Raw genomic sequence first — 24830 nt, 5'->3', positions numbered from 1 at the left:
AGCACGGGCTATGGAGATCCCGTAACGTACCTGGCACAGGAGCGGTGCTGTGTCCTGCAGCACCGGCACTAACCGTTTTATCCCGCCCTTATCCTATATTACCTCACTCAAATCCTCATCCTTCTCCTTTCCCCAACCTTGCCACACTCTTCGGCCGTCGAAACGAAACATTTTGGTTGGATCCCGTGTTGGGAGCGAGAAGAGCATTAGGGTTGGATCCCGTGTTGAGAGTTTGATCCCGTGTTGAGAGCGAGAGAAGAGCATTAGGATTGGATCCCGGGTTGAGAGTTGAATCCCGTGTTGAGAGCGAGAGAAGAGCATTAGGATTGGATCCCGGGTTGAGAGTTGGATCCTGTGTTATGAGCGAGAGAAGAGTATTAGGATTGGATCCCGGGTTGAGAGTTGGGTCCCGTGTTATGAGCGAGAGAAGAGTATTAGGATTGGATCCCGGGTTGAAAGTTGGATCCCGTGTTGAGAGCGAGAGAAGAACATTAGGATTGGATCCCGTGTTAAGAGTTGGATCCCGTGTTATGAGCGAGAGAAGAGCATTAGGATTGGATCCCGGGTTGAAAGTTGGATCCCGTGTTAAGAGGGAGAGAAGAGCATTAGGATTGGATCCCGTGTTGAGAGTTGGATCCCGTGTTAAGAGCGAGAGAAGAGCATTAGGATTGGATCCCGGGTTGAGAGTTGGATCCCGTGTTGGGAGCGAGAGAAGAGCATTAGGATTGGATCCCGTGTTATGAGCGAGATAATAGGATTGTGACTGGATCTCGTGTTGAGAGTTGGATCCCGTGTTGAAGACGAGAGAACACAATACGAATTGGATCCGTACTGAGGGCGAGAGAAGAGGATTAGGGTTGGATCGTATAGCATGGAGGGTTGGAGATGTGATCCTGTATGAGGAGCAGGTTTGTTGTCCTGGCTCAGCTGGTCGCGGGACGCCACTAACATGGAGCGACGCTCTCTATGACACCCGCCCCGAGATGTCGTCCCTCTGGCGCAAGTTCCGTAAGTGTGGCACTCTAGTGGCACTCTGGTGGTACTCTGACACTCTAGTGACACTTCGAGTGTTGCCTCGGTGCCTGGCACCCCGGGTGTTGCCTCGGTGTGTGGCACCCCGAGTGTTGCCTCTGTGCCTGGCACCCCGAGTGTTGCCTCGGTGTGTGGCACCCCGGGTGTTGCCTCGGTGTGTGGCACCCCGGGTGTTGCCTCGGTGTGTGGCACCCCGAGTGTTGCCTCGGTGCGTGGCACCTAGAGTGTTGCCTCGGTGCGTGGCACCCCGAGTGTTGCCTCGGTGCCTGGCACCCCGGGTGTTGCCTCGGTGTGTGGCACCCCGAGTGTTGCCTCGGTGCGTGGCACCCCGGGTGTTGCCTCGGTGCCAGGTTTGCTTGGGCCAGGCACCACAGAGTTGCCTTAGTTAATTAGGCACCACAGTTAATTAGTACATGTTAGAAGCAAGAAAGTGGTAGGCTTTGTTGTATACAATTTTTAATTTATTTATATATACAAGAGTTCTTACTAGCAAGCATTGCATTTCGGGCACGGCCTTAATCACAATTTTCACTGGAATACGATGTGTCAACTTGTTTAACACCAGGGAGCCAGTCACTGCCGGCTGAACAGACGTGTACCTAACCTAACCTTCCTGAATCAACCTATCCTTACCTAACCAACCAAGATATCAATAGATTAGTGAATAAAATGCTATTACCAAAATAGTGAGGTACGTAGTACTGTACTGTATCTGATTTTAGGGAGTGGTTTTTTTTTTTACTGTTTTACAAAATTTTGTATATGGCAATTGAAATTCCGCTTACTGTCAGTGTAAACACCAAGCAATTTCCCATCTACGCTGCACTCAGTTCTAGTATTGTTAATTCTTAGTTCACTTTTATAATAATAATAATTTATTTACACGAGTGTACATACATGTGATACGTGAACAGAGGAAAATACATTGATAACATAATAATAATAATAATTTTTATTTAGGTAAGGTACATACATAAAGAGATTTTACAAAGTTTGTTGGCTTTATAGATAGAGCTAGTACATACAATGCCTAAAGCCACTATTACGCAAAGCGTTTCGGGCAGTACAAATAAGTACAATAAGTACAAAGCAAAGTACTTTGTACAATAAGTACAAAGCCACTACTATGCAGCCAAGTTTTTCAATGTTAAGGGAGAGTTTGTTAGTAGTCAGCCACAAATGAACTTTGTTTTTAGTTCAGTATTCACTGTGTCACTTTAAATAAGTGGATTAGTTTTTGAGAAAATGTAGGTTGTGTTATCAGCAGATAGAATTGGCTTCAGGTGTTACATGGCATTTAGAAGGTCATTGATGTGAATGAGTGAGAGAGGAGTGGCCCTACTATACTACCCTGTGGAACACCAATTAATTTATACATGCAAGAAAGTGCAGTGGGTTGTGAAAGTAAGTATGTTGGTGATTAAGTGGTACATTCTTGGAAAGCTACTAGCACACACAGCATTTTGGCCAGATCCTTAAATTAAACTAACTTATAAATGTAATGTTAGGTACATTAGAGAATTTAAATTCACATAATAACTACCTTAGCATAAAGTGATAAATTATACTGATGCAGTGTGGAAAAAGTAACATTGTTCACAGAAACATACTGGTGCCTGTCACTGATGTAAGATAAACTACTGTACTGTAGTATTGCTGAACGGAATGACCCCCTGATGCCATAGTGGTGCAGTTTAAGGTTATTATGGTTAACTGTGTCAAAGGCATTATGCATGTCAACAAATACATCTATGGGGTACTCATTTTTTGTCAGGCGCTGCATGTATCTAGTAAAGCATTTTAAAACATCACTGTGCTTTTATAGGGTCAGAAACCATATTGATAAGAACTAAGTACTGCATTGTACTGTATATTAGTCTCTGTAGTACAGTTGGATTTGTTATCAATTCACAATCGAGAATCCTGAGTTTGAATCCCGTGTGGGACAGAAATGGTTGGGCACATTTTCTTTAACCTAATGCCTCTGTTCATCTAGCAGTAAATAGGTACCAGGAGTTAATCAACTATTGCGGTGATGCATTCTGGGCAGGGTCAGTAGTTTGACCTTTGGAGGGTGTGAACTTTATACCCGCCTAACATATATATATATATACAGTATACTGTACAACCAAGGCCACATTGTATCTGATCATTCCATAATGAAGAACTATGCATAATAAAGTGATGGGTGTTCTGTATAACATTTTATTGTGTATAAATAGTTATTGCTGAAAATTCAGTCTTCCCATTTTGTGGTTGTTTCTCACTGTGTTGTCACTGTACTGTGTGTGATTTTGGCAGGTGGAGGAGTAGGTGCGGGAGGAAGTCCTAATCATGCAAACTATCATAGGAAAGGAAACCCACAGCAAGTTTGCCAGGAAGGTGCCCCCTCTGTGTTGCATGATCCGGGCATCCTTAAAGTGGATTCCACCCAGATTGCTCGTACCTCGTCACACACCATCACTCAAACCGATGAGCAGCATTTCATGAGTGATAGCGGTGAGTGGATTAATATGATTTTAATGTATGGTGAATTATAAGAAATAAATGTTTTTTTTTTTTTTTGTTATAAATAACAGTGAATTTACACTTGAACTGATCTTAGTTCACTAGAAGAATCAAATGCAGTGGAATGGAAAGATTACATTTTTAGTAATACAGTATCCAGTGCAATGAATTAGGCGTGTAGTTAATAAAGATATTGTGCTAAGAAATAAGTTTTATTGCTAAGTTTTATTTCCATGTTAACACATTAATTTTCTTTGAAAGATTAAGACACCACTGTGTCATAGACAGGCTCCTTGAACATTTTTTCAGGGTTATGTAAGGCGGTGGCAATGCATGGAGAATCTCAGTTCAACTCAAAATGATTGTGAAAGGTACAGTGGTCCATATCCTCGACCCACAATCAAAGGACCCAAGTTCACTTCCCAGAGGATTCAGAAGTGGTTAAGCATGTTTCCTTTCACCTAATACCGCTGTTCACCTAACAGTAAATAGGTACCCAGGAATTAGGCAACTTTTGTGAGGTTGCATCCTTGGGAAAGGTTAATAGTTTGACCGTGGGTGGACCTCAATATGCCTAAGTACAGGCTTCCTCTCCCTGATAACAGGAAATATACTTTGTTTGTTTTCAGTTACACAAAATATTAACTGTAAGATTTACATAAAATACAGCCTGTGTTCTTATTTTAAATATATTCTAAGTATGACTTAATTTAATATGATAAATATTTGGGACATTCTCAGTGCTATATGGCTTATGACAGATCACTAACAATTTACAAAGGAAATGAAAAATAAATCTTCACTAGAAAATTATTCTGGGAAGCAGGTCTAAAACAAATGGTGGGCTGTGATACCCTCACAACATCTGCTGTAACTTAATTTGGAGGTTGCAGGACCTATCAGTTTTTCAGGGGAGGCTTGTCTATTGTCTCCCTCTGTCTGAAGCCTAGTTGGCCCCCCCCCCCATATGCAGAAAATGCAGTATATTTGTATATGGAACAGCTACATTTATAGTAATACTGTATTCTAAGAAACAAAATACAGTACGGTAATCTAAATACTGTATTTTGAAACGTCCACCGTGGAAATGTTAGATTATATATCAAGAAGAACAAAAAAGCAAACTCAAATTTATAATTTTAAAGGTTATTCAGCACATTGTCCTATGTTACATTTTTTCTTACTATATACAATACTGTAATGATGGATAAGGCATAGTTGATGCTTAACATGCTTATATAATGGTTCTCAAAATTGATTACATACCCATGATATTCTAATGCATTCCATTTCATGCCTTTGTGTATGTGGATGTGTAAATGCATTTCTAGATTATATGTAATAATGTTTTCATTCTTCCCAGGACAAGACAGAGTAGACCCTCTACTCATTCAGTCACAGTTTGTGAAGACTGTGGAGGACATTCTCAGCAGCCCCTCAACTCTACCATACTTCCTTCAGTTTCTTCAGGGTTGGGGTGCGGACAAGTATGCACGGTTTTGGATGGATACCAACAGCTTTAGTGCTGCAGCCGTAACACGCATCAACAGTCAAGATTTTCAAGTTTCCTATGATAATCCTTCTTCCATGCCTGGTAATATAGGGGAAAAAAGTAATAAAGAAAAATATAATAAAACCTTAGACAGTGACCAGAGAATATCTTCTTGTGATAGTAAAAGTGATTTCTGTAAAACACACTCGCTTGAAAAATTCAGTTTGGATTGTTCGAAGGACATCCAAAATACCCGGGACAAAAGTCTAATACTGCCTGATCTAGTGAGTAGTATTGAAAATGCCAGTGATGTTACTCCCCTGAACACTCCTGATGGGAGCTCCTCAAAAGTGTTAACGTGTCGTGCTCGAACTTCTCAAGAAGAACAAATTAGTGTTAGAGAAAAAGAAAATGTGTTAATTCAACAAAAGAATATTGAAATGCAACCCAGCAACAGTGCAGCACAAGATACAAGTACGAACGAGAGTAGTAACTCTAGCCTAAGTGCCTCCCAGTGCCTTCAGGCACAGAAACTAAGACAGAGTATAGCAGATGATGCCATGAGAATTTTTAACAAGTATCTAGCAAAAGATGCCGAACATTCTGTCGGAGTGAATGATGCTGTTGTAGATAACATTTTACAAAATATTTCTATTGTACAAGAAGATATTGATCCTAATTGCTTCATGTCAGCTCAGAAGATTGTGTTCAGTGCTTTAGAACAAGAGTAAGTTCTAGTTAATAGTTATGGGTCATTAGATAACTTAAATATTACTGGTACTGTACATTAATCAGATGATTCTAAAACACATCATCCAACCTGAAATTTCTCAAAATTACTTCCAAAATTACGAAGTTTTTCCCGGCCGAGTGCCTGGAGGTTTCCCAGACTGTGGCTCTTGGTGTGGGAGATTTTGGCCAGTTTTCAAGGAGCCACAATTTTTGTTAAAAGCACATACATTATCTGTAAAGAGTTACTTTTAAAGTATTAGATAAATGTTATAGATTAAACTTACTTGCCAAGATTAAATATTAAAACTATTGCTACTAGATTTTGTTTTTTGCTAGAGGATTAAACTTACTATACTGTATATGGAAAACCAGTTAAATCGTGTATTTTTGTTATTTGATGATTTGAAGCTGCCTAGCTAGATAACCTGTAGTTGGTTAGTCTCTCCCTCACCCTTCTTCCCTTCCTCCCTCCCTTTCTTTCCTTCCCCATCCTTCCTGTCCCTCACATCCCCCTCTTTCCCCCCATCCACCCAACTACTTGGACTGGATGGTAGAGTGACGGTCTCAGTAGCAGGTTAGTATTGTGTGTCTAAACACTGCAGGTTAGTAGTGTGGGTGAGAAGGCATGCAGGTTGCCAATCAATCCTCAACCGTCCAAGTGTTTGGCTATTCTTTCCGCACGTCCCATCCCAAATCCTTATTCTGATCCCTTCCATGTGCTATACAGTATAGGCATAATGGCTTGGCACTTTCTCCTGATAGTTTCCTTCACTCCCCCCCTCTCATCCTTTCTTTCACTCCCCCTTCCATCCCTTCCTTCCCTCCCCTATTCTTCTTGTTTTCTATTTAAACCATTATTTTAAGAATTAAAGCAGTCATTACTTGTTGCAGTACTGATGACTCAGTACTATCAATAAGATATAAGTGGGAATTTTGTTTGAATAATCTATCATTGTATGGATTTGACATGCATGGGTCAGGTACAAAATGTATTTGTTAAACTTGTGGAAGCTTCAGCTATGATATGTTGAACCCTTGGTAATTGACTTGTTTGTTTTCTTAATTTTCTCAAAGGTTTTTGCCCAAGTTTCTGGCTAGTGACTACTACCTCAAACATCAGATCGATGTCCTCACCAGTGGCTCAGTTCGGTTGGCAGATATACTCTACAGTGACTCTGCATTTCCCTATTTTATGGAGGTTTGTATTTGCCTTATCTGGTTAACAATTCTGGTATTGAGAAGTATATATTCCCCATAATTTTTTATTTTTGTTTGCACATCCTGTGCTATAGAAGTAACAAATGGCATAAAGAACTATGATTGGCTGTGACTGAAAAATGTCCTTATTTTAATTTCATAGTGCCAAGTTTTCTCTATTCAAAAAAGTTTTATGCACTCTACACATTTTCAGAAAAAATTAAAAGTTTATATTTACTCCTGTGTTGTACTTTTGTTTAACTTGGACTGTTTATAATTTAACAAAATAATATATTTATTCAGGTAAAGGTACATATATTAAAAATGAGTTACAAACATAATGTGGCATTAATAGATAGAGTTAGTACATACAATGCCTGAAACCACTAATACGCACTAATAAGCATTTCGGGCAAGAACTTTTTCAAATTCTTTTCAAATTCCCACTACCTCACCCATGCACATTTGTACCAAAACAACACAGCTAGTATTTCAACTTGTGGAAATTGCAGGATAAACATTTGTTATATATTCTCAACTTTTACTGATTTAATTTATTCCTTTTCCTTGCATTGCCCAACATTAAAACAATAACATTAATCAGCATTAATATATCTACTGAAGCAAAAATGTTGTTCATTGGAAGGGCTTTTTTCTGATTACTTATGCCTCCAAAGTATAGATAATGGCTATTGTTCCCCTCAAACTTTGGTTTGACTTTTACCTTACATAACATAGAAAGATGTTTTGATGGTACAGTACTTGATGGGTGCTGACTGACTTCTTACCTAGAGTTGTGTCACAGCTCAAGATAAGGAGTCAGCAGCCTTCAGTACCTTCAAGATGTCTTCCCTGAACTGTCATGGGTAAAAGTCAAAGCAAAAGTTTAAGGGGAATAATAGCCATTTTCTGTACTTTGGAGGTATAAGTAATCAGAAAATAACGCTTACTACCCAGGGTCAAACAAAAGTTTAATTTGTTATGTAGTGTTATCTTTTGACTATCAAAAGTTTACCATTAACCTGTCTTCACATTAATTTATTACATATTTATTTTATTCATTATTTAATATATGTGTACACACACAAGTAGGTACCATGGGTTGTGAAAGTATGCAGACTTTTGTTATTAAATAGTACATGATTGCAAAGTTACTAACATGCATAGTATTTTGGGAGATTAGATGGTGACCAGCTAAAGTAACATTGTAAAGATTGTAAAGCTACTAACTTTCACAGCATTTAGGGCTAATTGTCCCTTGTACAGGTGGAGGACATACCACCCACCTGAATGTCTCATCATTATTTTGGCTTGCATTCTTGCAGTACGTGGAGCAAGAGGGTGGGCGGAATATGCTGCAGTTGTGGGTGGCAGTATCAAATTTTCGGCAGCAGCTGATGGAACAAGCCGACCTGTATGATTCAAAGCAGGCACAAGCTGATGCCATGATTCTGTATGACAAGTGAGTCCAAACTAACCACATGATGTTCTTATCACAAAATCTAATAAAGGTTATAGATAATTATCTATATCTAAACATGTCAGTAGTACACATAATTAATAAAGTTACTTGAAAATCCATTTAGTAAATTGTCTTACACAATACTAAGTGTATGTAAGAATAATGACTAAATGTATATACAGGCATTATTATTGTTTGGGAGAATAGGATGGGAGCAGCAAAATACATTTTTTGTCACGCTGCTTTGCTAAATATATATACTTTTTGTTGCAGGTATTTCTCTTTGCAAGCAATGTGTCCACTTGGCTTCAGTGATAGTGTCAGGTTCATTGTAGAGGGAAACATTTGTCGTGAGAAAGGACCTCTGCCCTCTTGTTTTGATTTACCACTTAGAGTGGTACTGCATATACTGGAGAGAGTAAGTACACGACCACATTATGAATTTTTGAACATCTTTTCTTCAGTTTCTATAAAGAATGCTACCACTTTCACATGAAAATAGGCATCACTACATTTTAAATGATAATCTACCCAAATTATAAAGTTATCACTAAACTGGGTCAGATGAAAGTCCTGGTATAGAACTCTAGGTCAAGGAAGGGTAATTATCAAGTTGTAATTACCTAAGTGTAGTTACATAAGCTGCCTCGCATAATAGGAGGCAGCTCCTATTTATAACTCCCTAATCCCACTCATATACATGTCCAACCCATGCTTGACACAATCAAGGGACCCCACCTCATGCCATGTAGCAACTGGTTCCACATAACAATAACCTTGTTTTTTAACCAGTATTTACCCAGTTCTTTCCAAAATCTAAACTTGTCCAGTTTATACCCATTGTTTCGTTTTCTTTCCTGTGTTGATACTTTTAATACCCTATTAATATCCCCTTTGTTATGTCCATTCATCCACTTGTCAACCTCTATTATGTCACCCCTAACTCTTCGCCTTTCCAGTAAATGCAATTTAAGTTTTGTTAATCTTTCTTCATATGTCAGGTTTCTAATTTGGGGAATTAACTTTGTCATCTTTCGCTGGACATGTTCTAATGAATTTATATCCATTCTATAGTACGGCGACCAAAACTAAACTGCATAATCTAAATGGGGCCTAACCAGAGCACGATACAGCTGAAGAACACCAGGTGTCTTGTTACTAATTACAGGATGAAAGCCATGCTTGTGGTGTCCTGTTTTCCCAGTATTCTTTGTCATATGATGCTTTAAAACTACTAACAGTTTTGGCCTCCAGCACCACCTTCTCACTTAACTTGTCCCAACTTTCTACCACCCTGCAAAATAGAACTTTCTAATATTGTTTTGACATCTTTGCTTCCTGAGTTTGAATCTGTGACCTCTTGCTCTTGAAGCTTGCAGTCTCAAGAATTTCTCTTTTTGTCAGTTTTGTATATATAAACAAATGGTAACCAAGCCATGGTAAGAAAATGGTAACTTATAACTCACCAAGCCATAGTCTGATGCTCATTGAGATACATTATAAGGAGCAGAATTCTTTAGTTCATATTTCTGTTTTTTCAAGAAAACCTGAGACACATGACTCATAGCCAGACACCAATGTCAATACCCAACTTCCCATTCTCATAATCTGGATATATCACAGGCTGCCTCATTTGCTCGGTTTTTTGCAATTTTCATTAACCTTAGCTGTGGATTTGGTAAATTTTTACGCAAGGAATGACTACAAAACAACTTGTACAGCTAGATGTTATTTCAGGATTTCTTGCCGGGTTATTTATCTTCCAACCTACACATTAAGTACCTGAGTGAACTAATCAACACAGTCAAAACAAGTGTGGAACTGCTTGGTCGCAAGAAACGTTCCGGTAAGTATGGTGTTGTACTAGTGCTAATTTGAATGCTTAACCCTTAAATGGTTCCAGTCACTATGATTACCTTTGTGCTCGTCATCAAATGGGATTTTTTCTTACATTACTTTTGTGAACATTTTATCATACGTGCACAATGTAGGACTTAATTAGTGGAGCCATTTAAGCTTTGATCATCAATTTATCATTTCTGTGTTGGTATATCTATATATACATAATATATATAATAATTTATAGTCCTTTCATCCAGTAAGACAGCCCATGCAATAAAAGCCTGAGACATTCCCCAAGGTTATAAAAATCTTTCTGAAAATTTCTGGAAACGAACCTGTGCTGTGATTTGTCATATACAGTATGAAAACTTTCCTTAAATTTCTCCAAAGTGACAACCTCTTTCTACAGACGAGGAGTCACAATAACGTGGCTGAAATATGTTGACCAAACCATACACTAGAAAGTGAAGGGACGACGATGTTTCAATCCGTCCTGGACCATTCTTGACACAATCGACTTGAGAATGGTCCAGGACAGACCAAAACGTCGTCATCCCTTCAATTTCTAGTGTGTGGTTTGGTCAACAACCTCTTTATAATGTGATAAATTACAGGATGTTTATAGTTTTTGGCATTTGGTTCCAGTTTGGCTACTGCGTATATATATATATGGTGAATTGCTGGAGGCTGTTGTAGTAGGGAGATTTTCGTCAAATGACATGAACTAATTAATGGTTCTTCTATCTCTGAAGGTTCTGAGAGTACTTGCAGCAGCGAGCAGAGCAGCAGTTGTGGCGGTGCAGGGATCAGCACTCACAACACATTGCTGGCCATGGATACATCTGCACCCCATCGCTTCCGCAACTTGGATGATCCCACGCTTGCCATGAGGATAGATGAAGCTCAGATAACAGATCCTGACTCACTGTGGCGTAGGAAAAATTTTAGGTATTTCCTTTGTGCAATGCCATTTCCTAAATTTAGGCACTATTGTACTGGACTTGCTCTGGCTTCATGTAATTTCTTAATTTTTGATTACAGTATTTTGTTTATTTTGGCTACTTATCATAAAATGTTTTTAAGTTTTCTTGTAGCAAATTATACAATGCATCTTTATTTCTCTTTAGACACACACTATATAAACATTAATTGTTAATAAAAATATAATGAAAACTTAATTATGCAGTATGTTTACTGAAGACTGTTCATTTGCTGGAATTTAAGTACCTAGTGCAGTGGTTCCAAAACTTTTTTCACAGTTCCAAAACTGTGGGGACGTTGATCCTTGGAATCATCGACAGGTGTGTAGTACAGTGGTCTGTGTTTTTGATTCACAATTAAACAACCCAAATTTTAAGTATAGGCTTTTTATCACAACAATGGAAATTTGAATTATGACATTTATTCACATTGATTGTCATTTTCTGTGTTCCTTCACTGGTAGTGTGTGTACCTGCTACCAGTACAGGTAAATGGAGAAAAATATGTGTACATGCAGCTCCAGCCACTACATGAATTTTTCTTACGTTCAATTCTTAAGCAAAGAAAACATGCAGTCCACTAACAGTGTGATCAAATTCGTATTAAACTGTTTTGCTCGTGCATTTGCTTATTGGCATTTAAACGTACTTTCCTTTACAGCAAAATGAGTTGTGGCTATATCAACGAGCTTGGAAGATTTGAGTCTGATCTCCAGCCCGAGCCAGACCGCAAAACGGAATCCAAAATCTCAAAAACACTGAAGAAATTTGTTAATATGGACGAGGACAAAGTCAAAGAAGACATGGCATACAAAGTGGCCGAGATGATCATTAAGGATGTGACGAGTGTGACTCTTAGCTCGCAGCACAGTGGTAGGTCAAGTGTGGAGTCGTCGGCACCACCCCTCTCTCCATCCTCGGTCTCCCAAGATAATCTCAGTGATGTCTTCTCGTCGTGATTGGAGAAATTATTCATTGTTATATATACTCTATTATTTCTTAACAATTACCAATACAATATATCTTACTATTTTAATTAGCTACATTAACATACAACAGTGGGTTTGACTTGGCATTAGCTGGATTGTTTAATTAGACTGGTTAGTGTGATTGGGTTGTCGAATGATGTGATATATTTAAAATGATGAATTTTGTTAAAATTTATAGCTAAAATACTTGTACTCACCTAGTTGTGCTTGCGGGGGTTGAGCTCTGGCTCTTTGGTCCCGCCTCTGCTGTCAATCAACTGGTGTACATATTCCTAAGCCTACTGGACTCTTATCATATCTACATTTGAAACTGTGTATGTACAGTATGTATGTACTGTATGTATTAATTATTAATTAATCTACCCTGGCTTTGCGCCCTGGAGAGGCCACTCCAGACCGGGAACCAGAGCCCAACTCCATAGTCTCCTGAGACTGATGGATGCCTACTATGTGTGTGTGTATGTATGTATGTATGTGTGTGTGTATGTATGTATATTACATTATACTCTTTATGTGAATCCTCTTTTATTTCTCATTCAGATTAAAATTATTTTAGAATTAGAAACTTGTAACAATATATACAAGTCATTACAATAATGGCTGAACTAAACAGGTGTACAACAGTCTAAATTAGACTTGCATTTTTAGGTAGGAAGGGGGGGGGAGGACCTAAATAATTATTCAAGCATTTAGCAAGCATTGCATGTATGTCATTCTACAAACAGCCGTCTCTCATTTGTATAGGATGATGCAAGTCTCTGCATTGTGTTACATTTTCACTCATTTTCTTCAAGTTTAGATTGTAAGCTATTGAGCTCCACTGTTGAGTTGGTAACCAGGGTTCATTGCTTGTATAAAAATTGTGAAATTGTTTTAACCCTGTTGAGAATACGTGCTCTTGCTTCAAGTGGGATACAGAATGACAGTAAATGAATATTTAATACACTGACGGTTGGAACTAGATAATAATATACTACTACTAGCAAATATTATGTATGGTCCGATTACACTTATATAGTAGTAGTACTTATTATACTTTTTATAATGCCAGTAATCACGGCCTATGTTTCAGGCAAAGGATAAGGAATATATAAATTTTAAATGGAGATTTCCTTATTTAAATTTTGTGCTAAGTTTTTTTTTTTGGCAATCACCTACTCTAAATACAAATCAATCTATTCTCTACATGGAAAGGAATAATAGGGAATAATAAAGGACATAGTTAATGCAGAGTTAGTGAGGAGTGTGCTGTCAAGTAATGTTGTACTGTATATCACATTATATTTTGCAATATGTTGCCCATCATGAACTCGGACAACAAAGTGGGTGTAAAAATATAATGTGGTGAGGCAGAAGAGATGTGGTTAATAGGGAAGAAACTGTAGTGATGAGCTGCGAGACTGACAAGAATTTACACAAAGTTTTTGTCTGATAGCATAAACACTGAAATTACTACAGTATGTCATTAAGCTTGTCAGAGAGTATGGATACTATTCAAGTTACTGTCATATGTCACTAGGTTTGTCACGGAGCATAAACACTGGGAAGATACTGTAATATGTAACCAGGTGTTACATATTAGTACTGTAGTCACATAATTATTAGAACTTTTTTTTCCCATTTACATGTGATTCGTTGGTACAGTATTTAAAGAGCAGCAACGTGTAGGTATTAGAGATGGAATGTGAGGTAGCAGATATGAAATGGGCAGGATTGGACAGCAACATGCGGGACAGTAGATGTAGAATGGCCAGAAGTGGACAGTAACATGCGGGACTGCAGAGATGGAATGGGCATAAGTGGATAGTAACATGCGGGACTGCAGAGGTGGAATGGGCATGAGTGGATAGTAACATGCGGGACAGCAGAGATGGAATGGGCCAGAAATGGACAGTAACATGCGGGACAGCAGAGATGGAATGGGCCAGAAATGGACAGTAACATGCGGGACAGCAGAGATGGAATGGGCATGAGTGGATAGTAACATGCGGGACTGCAGAGATGGAATGGGCATGAGTGGATAGTAACATGCGGGACAGCAGAGATGGAATGGGCATGAGTGGACAGTAACATGCAGAACAGCAGAGATGAATGGCCAGAAATGGACAGTAACATGCGGGACAGCAGAGATGGAATGGGCAGGAATGCTCAGTAACGTGTTCAGTGTCAGGAGAAAGCAATACTAGGAGAGCTGGCTCATTAACTATATGGAAATAGATAAGAATGTTATGGCAGTAAGGAAAATATACAGAATCTCAGTGTTGGAACTAATGGCAAATAACAAACTTGGAATGTGTAGGTGTTCAAATGGAGATAGGTCTTGTATAGTAATAGAAGAGGTATAGTAGATTTAGATGGGGGTTGTCTTGAGATTTGTCCATTGTAACTTTGTTCTTGGGGGGGAGGGGGGTCATGGAAGAAGTTAGGTTATTAGACATGTAAACACAACATTTAAAAATTCTGTGTGCCTCTTTCCTGATGACACTTACAATTTGGCAATCAGGAAGGCAAAATAAACTATACATCCTGTTGTACATATGGAACTGCTTGCATGCACTATCTTTTATACACATTCATGCAAGTAGACATGTATTATCTATAATTGATACATTGTGTATATATACTATTTAAGTTGCCATTATGACAAATCATGTGCAAAAGAATATTTTATGTTCAAATGTATTTTAGCTGATCAGTAGAGATTTGCATGGAACTGTTTTTGTTGTATTCTAATGTAGTTTTAAATTGTGTTGCGTGTTGTGGGAGCAGACACCCCAAGTGGTGGTGTGAAGAACCAAGCTGCATAGTCATCACCAGCTGGAGTATTCTTGATGTGACATACAATATGCAGTGTGTTTAGTACTGAGTGAGTAAATGAGATGATCACCGTAACACTACAGCGTAAGCATACAAGTGTGTTAATTTCCTGCATAACATACATTGTATAGAAATTAGAAAATAAGTAATATATAAATGCATGTACGTACTGTATACTTATACAGTATTCCACTTTTATTTAAAGGATCTGATATGGCACTGGATCGGATAATGTGCATATCTTTAGATGTATCGATAATAACCAGTAATTAGTGGAGGTATAGATTTATTTCTCTTAGGTGGTCAAAACCCCATCTTAAACCGGCATGTCTTAATGTTAAGTAGATATATTTATGATATATAAAGAAAGGGATGACAGTAGTCACTTCTTATAGGTTTAGAATTATATACAAGTTTACATTTCCAGAAGTTAGGTTGTAAGACTTGCCAAAGGTATCTTAAGAAACCAATGATGCTTTATTCTTAGGCTAGATATTGTTAAGACTCGACTACTGTTTAATGTTTGTTTCGTTTAAATTTTTAAGTTGTTTTTTATATTGTGTTTACGTTTGACATGATGCATAACGAAATCACAAGATATAAACTTAATGTGTATCTGGCTTACTATTGGTGGTGCATCATTTTGTCATACATCTAAAGTCAATATTTAATTTTCTTACAGTTGCACTGTCACAAAGTGAAAGTTCAATATTAAATTTTTTTTGTTTTTTTGAGCGACAGAGCAGGTCAACATTTGGCACCGAGAAAGCCTCACTGTGGTGGGTCATATTTATTCTAGGGGAATCACAGGAGAATACTCAATCCATCCTAGAGTGTAGACATAATAATTGTTACCTTAAAACTCAAATCCCCATCCAAAGCAGAATTGGGTAACACAGACCATGAAGCTGTGACCTGGCAAACTACCAGTAAGTTACTACCACCGACTCCCACCATATGGCATTGCTTCACTACAACAGTGCTCACTAACCCCACTGTCTCGCATTTCCAGTATCTTAGGCAAAGAGAAGAAAACCCATACCCATCACAGGGGAGCCAAATAAGAACGGTGGGAGTTACCGAGTTAACGGCTCCGAAAACGTTTTTGGTAAGTTCTAAGCTATATTTCTGAGGTACTATACTTAGTTGCTTCCTAAAGCAAAGACTAGTGTAATCCATTCATATATCAAGGACAGGTGATGTTAAGAGCAGCTGCAGGGAAGAAAAATCGTAGAAGGAACCACAGCTGGAGGAAACGAGGAACTTAAATGAAACACAGAGTACAGGACACAGACTAATGCATAGAAGAAAAGCAACATGTAAAGGATCTGGGAATTATTATGTCTGACAATCTGATATTTAGTGAACATAACCAAGCAAATATAGTGGTGGTCAGGAAAATGAGACGATGGATTATGAGAATATTCAAATTCAGAGACAGCAGTGCTAATACTATCTAAATCACTGGTGCTGTCCCTGTCTTGAGTACTGCTCGGTACCGACTTTCCTTTTCAGAGCGGGAGAGATTTTTTAAATAGAGGGAATACAGAGAACCTGTATAGCACACATGGACAAGATAAAACGCCTAACTTATTGAAACCGTCTCAAAGCTCTCAAAATGTACTCTCTGGAAAGTAGACAAGAGAGGTATAAAATAATATATACATGGAAGATACTGGAAGGCCAGGTCCCAAATTTGCACGGTAGAATAACAACAAACTAGAGTGAAATGTATGGAAGGAAATGCAGAATAGAAGCAATGAGAAGAGGTGCCGTAGGCACAATTAGAGAACACTGAACATCAGAGGTTCATGGCTGTTCAATACTTTCCCGGCAAGCATTAGAAATATTGTTAGAACAAAGGTGGAAGTCTTCATGAAGCAATTACATAAATTCTTGCAGGAAGTGTCGGACAACTCGGTTGTAGTGGATGTGTGGACCTGTGGGCTGCTCCAAACAACTACCTGTTGGACCAAGTTATCCCAAGTTAAGCCTGGCCATAGGCCAGGCTCGTGGAGTACAACTCCTGAAACCCTCTCCAGGTATGCTATAGGTATACTGCACTTTTTGATATGTGACTAATCTGAGAAGATTACCATCAGGTGAGCCTGCCCAAAATGACACTAATGTAATTGAACCCTAGGGAGGTAATGAAAGGCAAACATTTCAAAAGATGAAACAATTAAGTTCTAATATCAGCATAGGACATTGTTGTTAAAATGCCTTTAGTGTGGCTAATACAGACTTTAGAGCAGGGAACCATGGTGTGAGGGGAAGCCACTTTGAAGTGCTGAGCTTCCAAGGGATAATTACTGAAGAAGCCACAGGCCACAATATGAAGTACTGAATTTACATGAGAATTTACCCCATTGAGCAACCACTTGGGCTGGACGGTAGAGCGACGGTCTCGCTTCATGCAGGTCGGCATTCGATCCCCGACCGTCCATGTGGTTGGGCACCATTCCTTACCCCCGTCCCATCCCAAATCCTTATCCTGACCCCTTCCCAGTGCTATATATTCGTAATGGCTTGGCACTTTCCCCCTTAAATTAAGAGTTCCCTTCCCTTACCCTATTGAGGCCAAATCCAGTGGCCTCAATGGGGACAGGAAGCTGGTGGGTTCCTGTTGGGAAGTTAAAGTCTTCCTCATTATTCCTAAGATTTTTCCCATTGGATTTTGAGCTCTAGTACTGTCTTGGTATTGACGGATTTTGCGTGTAGGCAATTCCACGAGTTTATTACACGTTAGGTGAAAAAGCCTGCCCTGTTATCTGTCCTACATTGTGGCTTGTTGAGCTTAAAGTTGTTGCCCTTTGTATGTGTAATATGGACTTTTTAAAGAAGTGACCTGAATTAATAGATTACAATTTGATTATTACTGTGAGGGCGTGTATAAGAGATGAACCGTGTCATGTGGTTTATAGTGTTGTTAGTGTTGAGGCCCTCAACCATTCCTGGCATGAGAGGTGATTTAGTTCTTTGACAATTTTTGTCACTATGCATTTAACTTTTTCAAAGCAGACATATCCTTTTAAAGGTTGATTGTTTTACATGAAATTTTCATCAAAAATTGGATAAAAATTAATGGAGTCTTTACCGTTATTTAAGTGATTAAATAACAGTAAAGACTCGAATTGGAATTTTCCCGTTAAAAATGTACCATTATAAATCCTCAACAATATCCCTTTTAGTTGCAAAATTTATCTTGTACTGTATATATTTTCCAATAACTTGTATTTAATTACTTTTACTTTTTATTTGAAAACCTAAAACCTAAATACAAGTTGGCAACTCACCAATATTGCCTCATTTCTTTGTTAGAAATGCACCACCGCCGCCCGCCATATGGTGGGAGGCGGTGGTGCTAACCCTCACTAACCCAACCATTTTACAATTTTGTTGTGCACCCTCTTCTTATCTCGTAGCACAAAAGCATTAAAGAGGGCATGAAAGAGATTAATAAATGGAATAACTAGTTCTTGTTTGAACTCTTCAAATTCATGAACATTCTCTCTGGATGACACTTTTTAGATTTATATGCTGTGTGAGGACAATCTACATACATTTGGCTTTCTGATTCCTGTTTCAAATATGCTGACATATCTGGCTTCAGAAATAAGCATGTTAAAGTTTATAAATACAGTAAATATCTATCTGGCTGAAAATGTTGTCAACTGTAAATTATTGCAGCCACAACCCCTCTCCTCTTCCATAAGGAAAAAATAGGCCTCTGCCTTTTATGCTTCATCCACCCATCTTCCAATAACTGACAAAATTCTACAGTAGTTCCCTAGTGTAATCCCACCTACCCAAGTCCTCTGCATGATTGTTTTCCTATCATTTGCCCCCTAAAGTCATTTTTTATCTGACACCGACCAGAATTTAATAGATCCCAACCTTAGTTGCCACTTTTTTTTCTCTGTCTGTAGGGTTATTTGATTTACACCTTTTATCTCTTTCCAGATGCCAATTATTAAATAGAATGTTCATGTCTTATGCTAATTTCTCTGAACTTAAGCTTTTAATCTCCAAACTCTCCATTATATGTGTCTAGGAACTGATATTTGGTGCTCATCCTGCTCACTTCCATGGAACAGACCTGCACTTTACTTTCAGAGCTAGATTGTCCCGTTAGTAATCGGGACAATGTAGTTCTGGGACGGAACCCCTCATACATAATAAAATGATCTGATCTTTCAGGATAACAAACTGGTGGAAGAGCAACTCCCACCATTTCTTAATCTAATAATCCTTAATAGTTTGATGTCTTTGACATCACTTTTTTGCTTTCATATTGGCATCCAGAATGTTATCTAAGAATTGATTCTGTAACAAAGATAGTGCTATACAGCCTTCTGGGCTTGGTGCTTTCTCTAAATATCTATCTACCCTCAATCCTATAGTACAGTAGTAGTGTTTTAAGGTGATCTAAATGTTTTAACACTAATATTTAGGTTGAAGTTTCTAACCTGTAGTGCAGTGTGCTTTGATCAATTGGACTCGAATTTAATTCCTGGGCAGAGCAAGATGTTTGGGCAGGTTTCCTTACACCTGATGTCTCTTTTTCACCTAGCAGTAAATAATATAGGGTCCTGGGAGTTAGGTAACTGTTGTGGGTTGCAACTTTGGAGAAGTTAAATGGCCTAGGGTGGACCTTAAAATGCCTAACAGGTTTCCTTATCCCCAACTGTATGAAACATTTTAGTGTTTGATAGATCCTACAACAGGTTGCATACTGTTCATAACTCTGATCTCTAATTGATGGGGTTTAAATTGTAAATTATATGTTCTGTGTTTTAATAGCATTTTTTCTTAAAGAAATAATATAATTTAATCACTTAATTCTAGCAAAATGTAATTCGTCACAATGACTTTCAACAGATTTGCTTTATTTATTTTTTATACGGAAACCATGAATATTGTGATGTAAACTGTGATCAATGCTTTTGAATAGTTTTACTAGAGATTTTGAAAAATGTATTTCATGTACAGTACAGTACTAGCCATGGATTATATGGTGTCTGTCATAGAGCTGCATCTGTGTAGTGGCTCATAATATTGTGTTGCATATTGAACAAACCATTACAGGTATGTACTTGCTTTTGAACACAGGTCTTTAACCACAAAGGGCATTGTCATACAAATGTTTGCGATGAGTACTCTTGCCAGAGGTGCTTCATTTTTGTGGTTTTATTGCAAAAAATCTTGCTTTCTGGTAGAGCCTGTTGGTGGCTCCATGTAGCCATCTCACTGGTGTTGCTCCAATCTACCAGTCACATCAGTGGCACAAAGTTTATTTGGTCTACCAGAGACCAGAGCTGAAACCTAACCCTTCACACGAGGCACAGGGAGCAAATGACTCCACCGTTTCACTGGGAAAGCATCCAGAAAGTCAGCAAAGCTTTACAAACAGCTGGGTTCCAAAACTCAAAAGCCACTAAAATGCCAAATAACTCTCCAAACCAAATAAAATACACAAAAGTAGCTAAAACCAGGAAGTACTGAATGCCACCACTAGGCAACTAGTCCAGCATTTTGCAAACACATCAGTTCATTCTCTGATGCCTAGCCTAGAGCAATGTTGTAAAGCTCCTTTGTTGCATTATCTTGCAGCCAGTCCCAGAGCTTCTAAACCTAAGTACCAGCCATCCTAGGACTCATCCTGTGGGAGCTTATTTTGCCAGTGTACCATTCAATTTAGTCTTTTCTTCACATGAATGTTTTCTCTCCGGTTTTATTTGGACTTGACTTTTATGTGCTCCAGCCTGCATGTGTCCAGCAGTTACTTCCCTGGGTATTCATTAGAGCACTGCCCTTACACTGGCAGAGTTCATTGTCTGATGTAATTGGGGGGTTACCCTTTCAAGCCTAGGCCACTGGGGGTGGAGTGCCTTACCTTAGATATTTCAAAGGTTTCTGAACTCTCTATTTAGGCTCTTAGTTGGGAGCATTCATTAGGTTGTGTAGGGTGCAGTCAGGGTGCCAGGGTGCACCTGGCTCTTATTACTATGGTATACCATGGGTGCCATTTTGCAGCACAGGTAGAGGGGGCTGCCGATTCCCATTTCTTTGGCGAGCATCTTAAGTGCCTCGGAGCAACTGTCTGGCTTATTACCGGCAGGCCCTGGCATTTCCCTGATGGGTCTATGATGAGGTCAGTTATATTTAAAGAACAGCCCATCAAGCCCGCTCTCGCCCATTGCGAGATTGAAGGTTGTTCGTCGCCATTGCTATGTGACAACGATCGTTCTTTCTGCCTCCACCATGCAGCTTGATGGGTTGATGACACTTAAAACCCCAAATCTTGTGAGGTTTGTTCCCCACGGGTTCTGATCCTGCCTCTGAAGTAGAGGCATTTCAGGATTTCAGACAGCTGTCTCATTATGAGCTAGATTTGCCTGGATTCAGCATTTGTAGCATTGTGCCCAGTTGGAAACCCAGGTTTGCCTTGAACTCACCTAGTTGTGCTTGTGGAAGTCGAGCTTTAGCTCTTTGGTCCTAACTCAATCGTCACTCAACTGATGTACAAATTCCCGAGCCTACTGAGCTCTATCATATCTACATTTGAAACTGTGTATGGAGTTTGCCTCCATCACATCACTGCCTAGGGCATTGCACTTGTTAACTACCCTGATGCTGAAAATATCCTTTCTAGTATTTCCATGACTCATTTGAGTACGGTACTTAGCTTCCACCTGTGTCCCCTCGTTTGTGTTCTGCCCATGCTAAATAATTTTTGTCAACCCTGTCAATTTCTCTGATAATTTTGTAGGTGGTGATCAAGTCTTTCCTAACTCTTTTGTCTTCTAGAGGTGTGAGGTTTAATTCCCATAGCTAGTTATGAACTCCAGGCTGGAGCTGCATACTCCGGGATTGGTCTTTCAGTTTTCAGTCCTAGTTCAGTTCCAGCTCCATCCCTCAATGTCTTTACGGATGCATTGGCTCTGGGACGAAGGTTTGGGACCAGGCTTCCAAGAGTTGGTGATCGGGTCCATTGTTTTGGGTGCACAGTACAGTGCGAGAGTTAGCAACTGTGTGGCGAGCGTTACAGAGGATTCAGCTCCCTCCGGGCTCTGTGATCCAGCGCCACTGCAAATGCTTCCCAGTGATTCACTACCAGAACTATGTGGGGCTCTCTCTGGTCCTGGATGCTGTGAGTGGCTCATCCACACAGTCTATGTGCGGGGTATTTCCAACATCCTCTCAGTGCTTATCTGCTCCTGAACTGATGTGTGGGTAGATGCTGGGCTGAGCACTAGGCCATCTGGTAGCAGCATTCTGTATTTTCTGGTTTTAGCTAGTTTGTGTGTGTGTGTGTTTGTGTTCGAGAGAGATTTGGCATTTTAAGTCTTGGAAACCCAACTGTAAAAAAAGCTGTCTGTAAAGCTCCGCTGACTTTCTGGCGCTTCCCCAACGAAGTAGCAGAACGTCATTTTTGCTCCCTGCGTCTCATATGAATGAACCTGGTTCCTGGTAGGCTCTGGTTCCTGGTAGGCCAAATGAATGCTTGCAACTGATGGATTGGAGCAATCTCAAGTGAGATAGCTACAGGGAGCCACCACGGCTCTACCAGAAAGAGGCCTTTCAATACATTCAAAGCTGTATTTTGAGGATTTTTGAAATGAAACTGTGCCAAATTGCTTAAAAGTACAAATATTGGTTGTCTACATAGCTTTAATTAGAAAAATATTTGGATTTATTTCCCTTTGGGAAGAGAACTCGTGTGTTTGCCCATGTGTAGATTAATTTAGATAGCCTAAACGAGATGTGAGAACATTAATCATATTAAATGTATATACATCCATTTTTATATATAGCATCCAAGCTACTTTACAAGTGGCAGATCTTAATGAGCAGTATTCCTTCACTTGAGACCCATGCATGTTAATGGCTGTGTCAACAACCTTCTGCAATATTTTAAATTCAAGCTTAAATAAAATTTCATACTGTACTAAAATCACTTATCATTCATTTACCTTATTTTGACTTAACATTTCATCAATAATAATTAAATCAATATCTACATTTTTTGTATTTAGCAGCAAAAAACACTCAAGTACTGTAATTATCAAAAGTATTGAGCCTGGAAGACTATTTAGCAAGAGTTTGTGACACAGAACATAAATACCATCATTAAATGTAATGAAATGCCTCTTTCTGATAGCATCCAGGAGCCATCAGTGCTCTCTCGTGCCAAGATGGATTCCATGCTGGGTTACATCTGTTGTAAGTCCTGTTTGGCCAACCAGGGACCAGACCCAGAGCCTGGCCTTCCATCACAGACACAGGGAGCAGGGATTTAATATCACCCCACTTGGAAAGCAGAGAATTGGTGAAGCTTTACACACAACTGCAAGGTACACAGAAAACAGTAGTGAAACTGCCAAACAACTCCGTAAACTTTTAAGGTACTGTAAATACGAGCAATTCACTCTAGCATGAACCTGTTAGGATTGATAGTTGCCACGAGGTGACCAAGAGCCCTGATCCACAGCTGACTCCAAGGCCAGTCTAAAGCTGACACCACTCAGAAATGACAAATCAACAAACCTGGTAAGGAAAGAGTCGGGGAGCCACTAGGCCTCTACGAGAAAGTGGCATGGCCTTACATTAAAGTTGGTTTTCTGGAAGAAGCTCTTTGGTGGCTCCCTAAACCTAACCACATAGCAGAGAAAAACAAAGGACTTGCCATGGAGAAGGCGAGATCATGGGCCAGGAAGCCCAGCCCAGCTTCACAAAAGGCCACCAGGGATCAATAACAAGGCCACCAGGATTCCGTTAGAACAGTAAAACCCCAAAGCCTGAAAATCGGCCAATGAATTGGAAGAGAAAATTGCAGTCAAGTTGCATACTGACAAACACCAAAGGCCAGAGGGAAACTGCAAGCTGGTTAGATATAAAGACACTTCAGACAACCGGAGGAAAATAAGCCACAGAAAATAACAATGGTCGAAGACAAACTGAAACGTCACAATAATAGTTCAGAACCTGGACCATTATTTAGCGGAGTGAACCAAAATATTTTCACTTTCTGTATTTTCAGGTGTGTGGGTTGGGTGTCTCTGTTCATCCACATTACTGTCACTTAGTGCCTGCAGAACTCTTTCTAACATTTCCAAACCAGTGTCCACTGCTTAACATAAAATTTAAAAATCACCTAAAATGCTAATTTAATTGGTTTTAAATACTTCAAGAGTAACAAGAAAATAATAAAATTCTTTTAACTGCAAGATGTGAGATGAACTAAATTCTAGGTTGACAGAAAATTCCTTTACAGCAAACAGTGCATTTCATTGCCATAATAAATGTAGTCGAAATAATACAGTGTTGTACAATAATAACCATGTAGGGAGTAAGTCATTAAACCCGGTGCTTTTGCACACAAACAGAACAACAAATGTCTCATAAGATTATCAGTGTATAAATAAACATCTTATTAATACAGTATTATTTCTGACCAGTCATCTAGTCATAAAACTGGATCCAGGTTTTGTTGTGAATCCCTAAAATATTGATTTAGATGCATATTTAAATACGTACCATTATAAAGGTATAATATATAATATACTTACTAGATACTCTTCATCTGAAAGTATGATTGTAGTATACAGTATAGCATGCACAGAATTTAGTAATTTTAACCTGCATTTTTTAAGAACACAAATATGCCTTTAAAGAATTTTTGTCACACATCAGGACTGAACACATGTTTGTTCACGTGTCAAATATACAGAAGTACATCAGTACCTGTAATACATTTGCCTCGGATTCAATACCAA

At 39.0% G+C, this 24830-nt stretch overlaps 1 protein-coding gene across 1 annotated transcript; it reads left to right on the top strand.

Annotated features, from left to right (window-relative positions):
- The first annotated feature begins 778 nt into the window (after positions 1-778).
- Positions 779-23008, top strand: LOC123769978 (A-kinase anchoring protein pkaap). The gene is made up of 9 exons (XM_045761507.2): positions 779-1008; positions 3334-3531; positions 4904-5759; positions 6839-6962; positions 8287-8423; positions 8697-8841; positions 10161-10269; positions 11018-11213; positions 11907-23008. The coding sequence occupies exons 1-9, from the start codon at positions 984-986 to the stop codon at positions 12202-12204; spliced, it is 2088 nt and encodes a 695-aa protein (XP_045617463.1). The 5' UTR covers positions 779-983; the 3' UTR covers positions 12205-23008.
- Positions 23009-24830: the final 1822 nt, after the last annotated feature.

This window comes from Procambarus clarkii, chromosome 45 (genome assembly GCF_040958095.1).
Source record: "Procambarus clarkii isolate CNS0578487 chromosome 45, FALCON_Pclarkii_2.0, whole genome shotgun sequence".
Lineage (NCBI taxonomy): Eukaryota > Metazoa > Arthropoda > Malacostraca > Decapoda > Cambaridae > Procambarus > Procambarus clarkii.
Note: the sequence above shows the minus strand (reverse complement) of the source record. Positions and strands in the feature narration are given on the sequence as shown.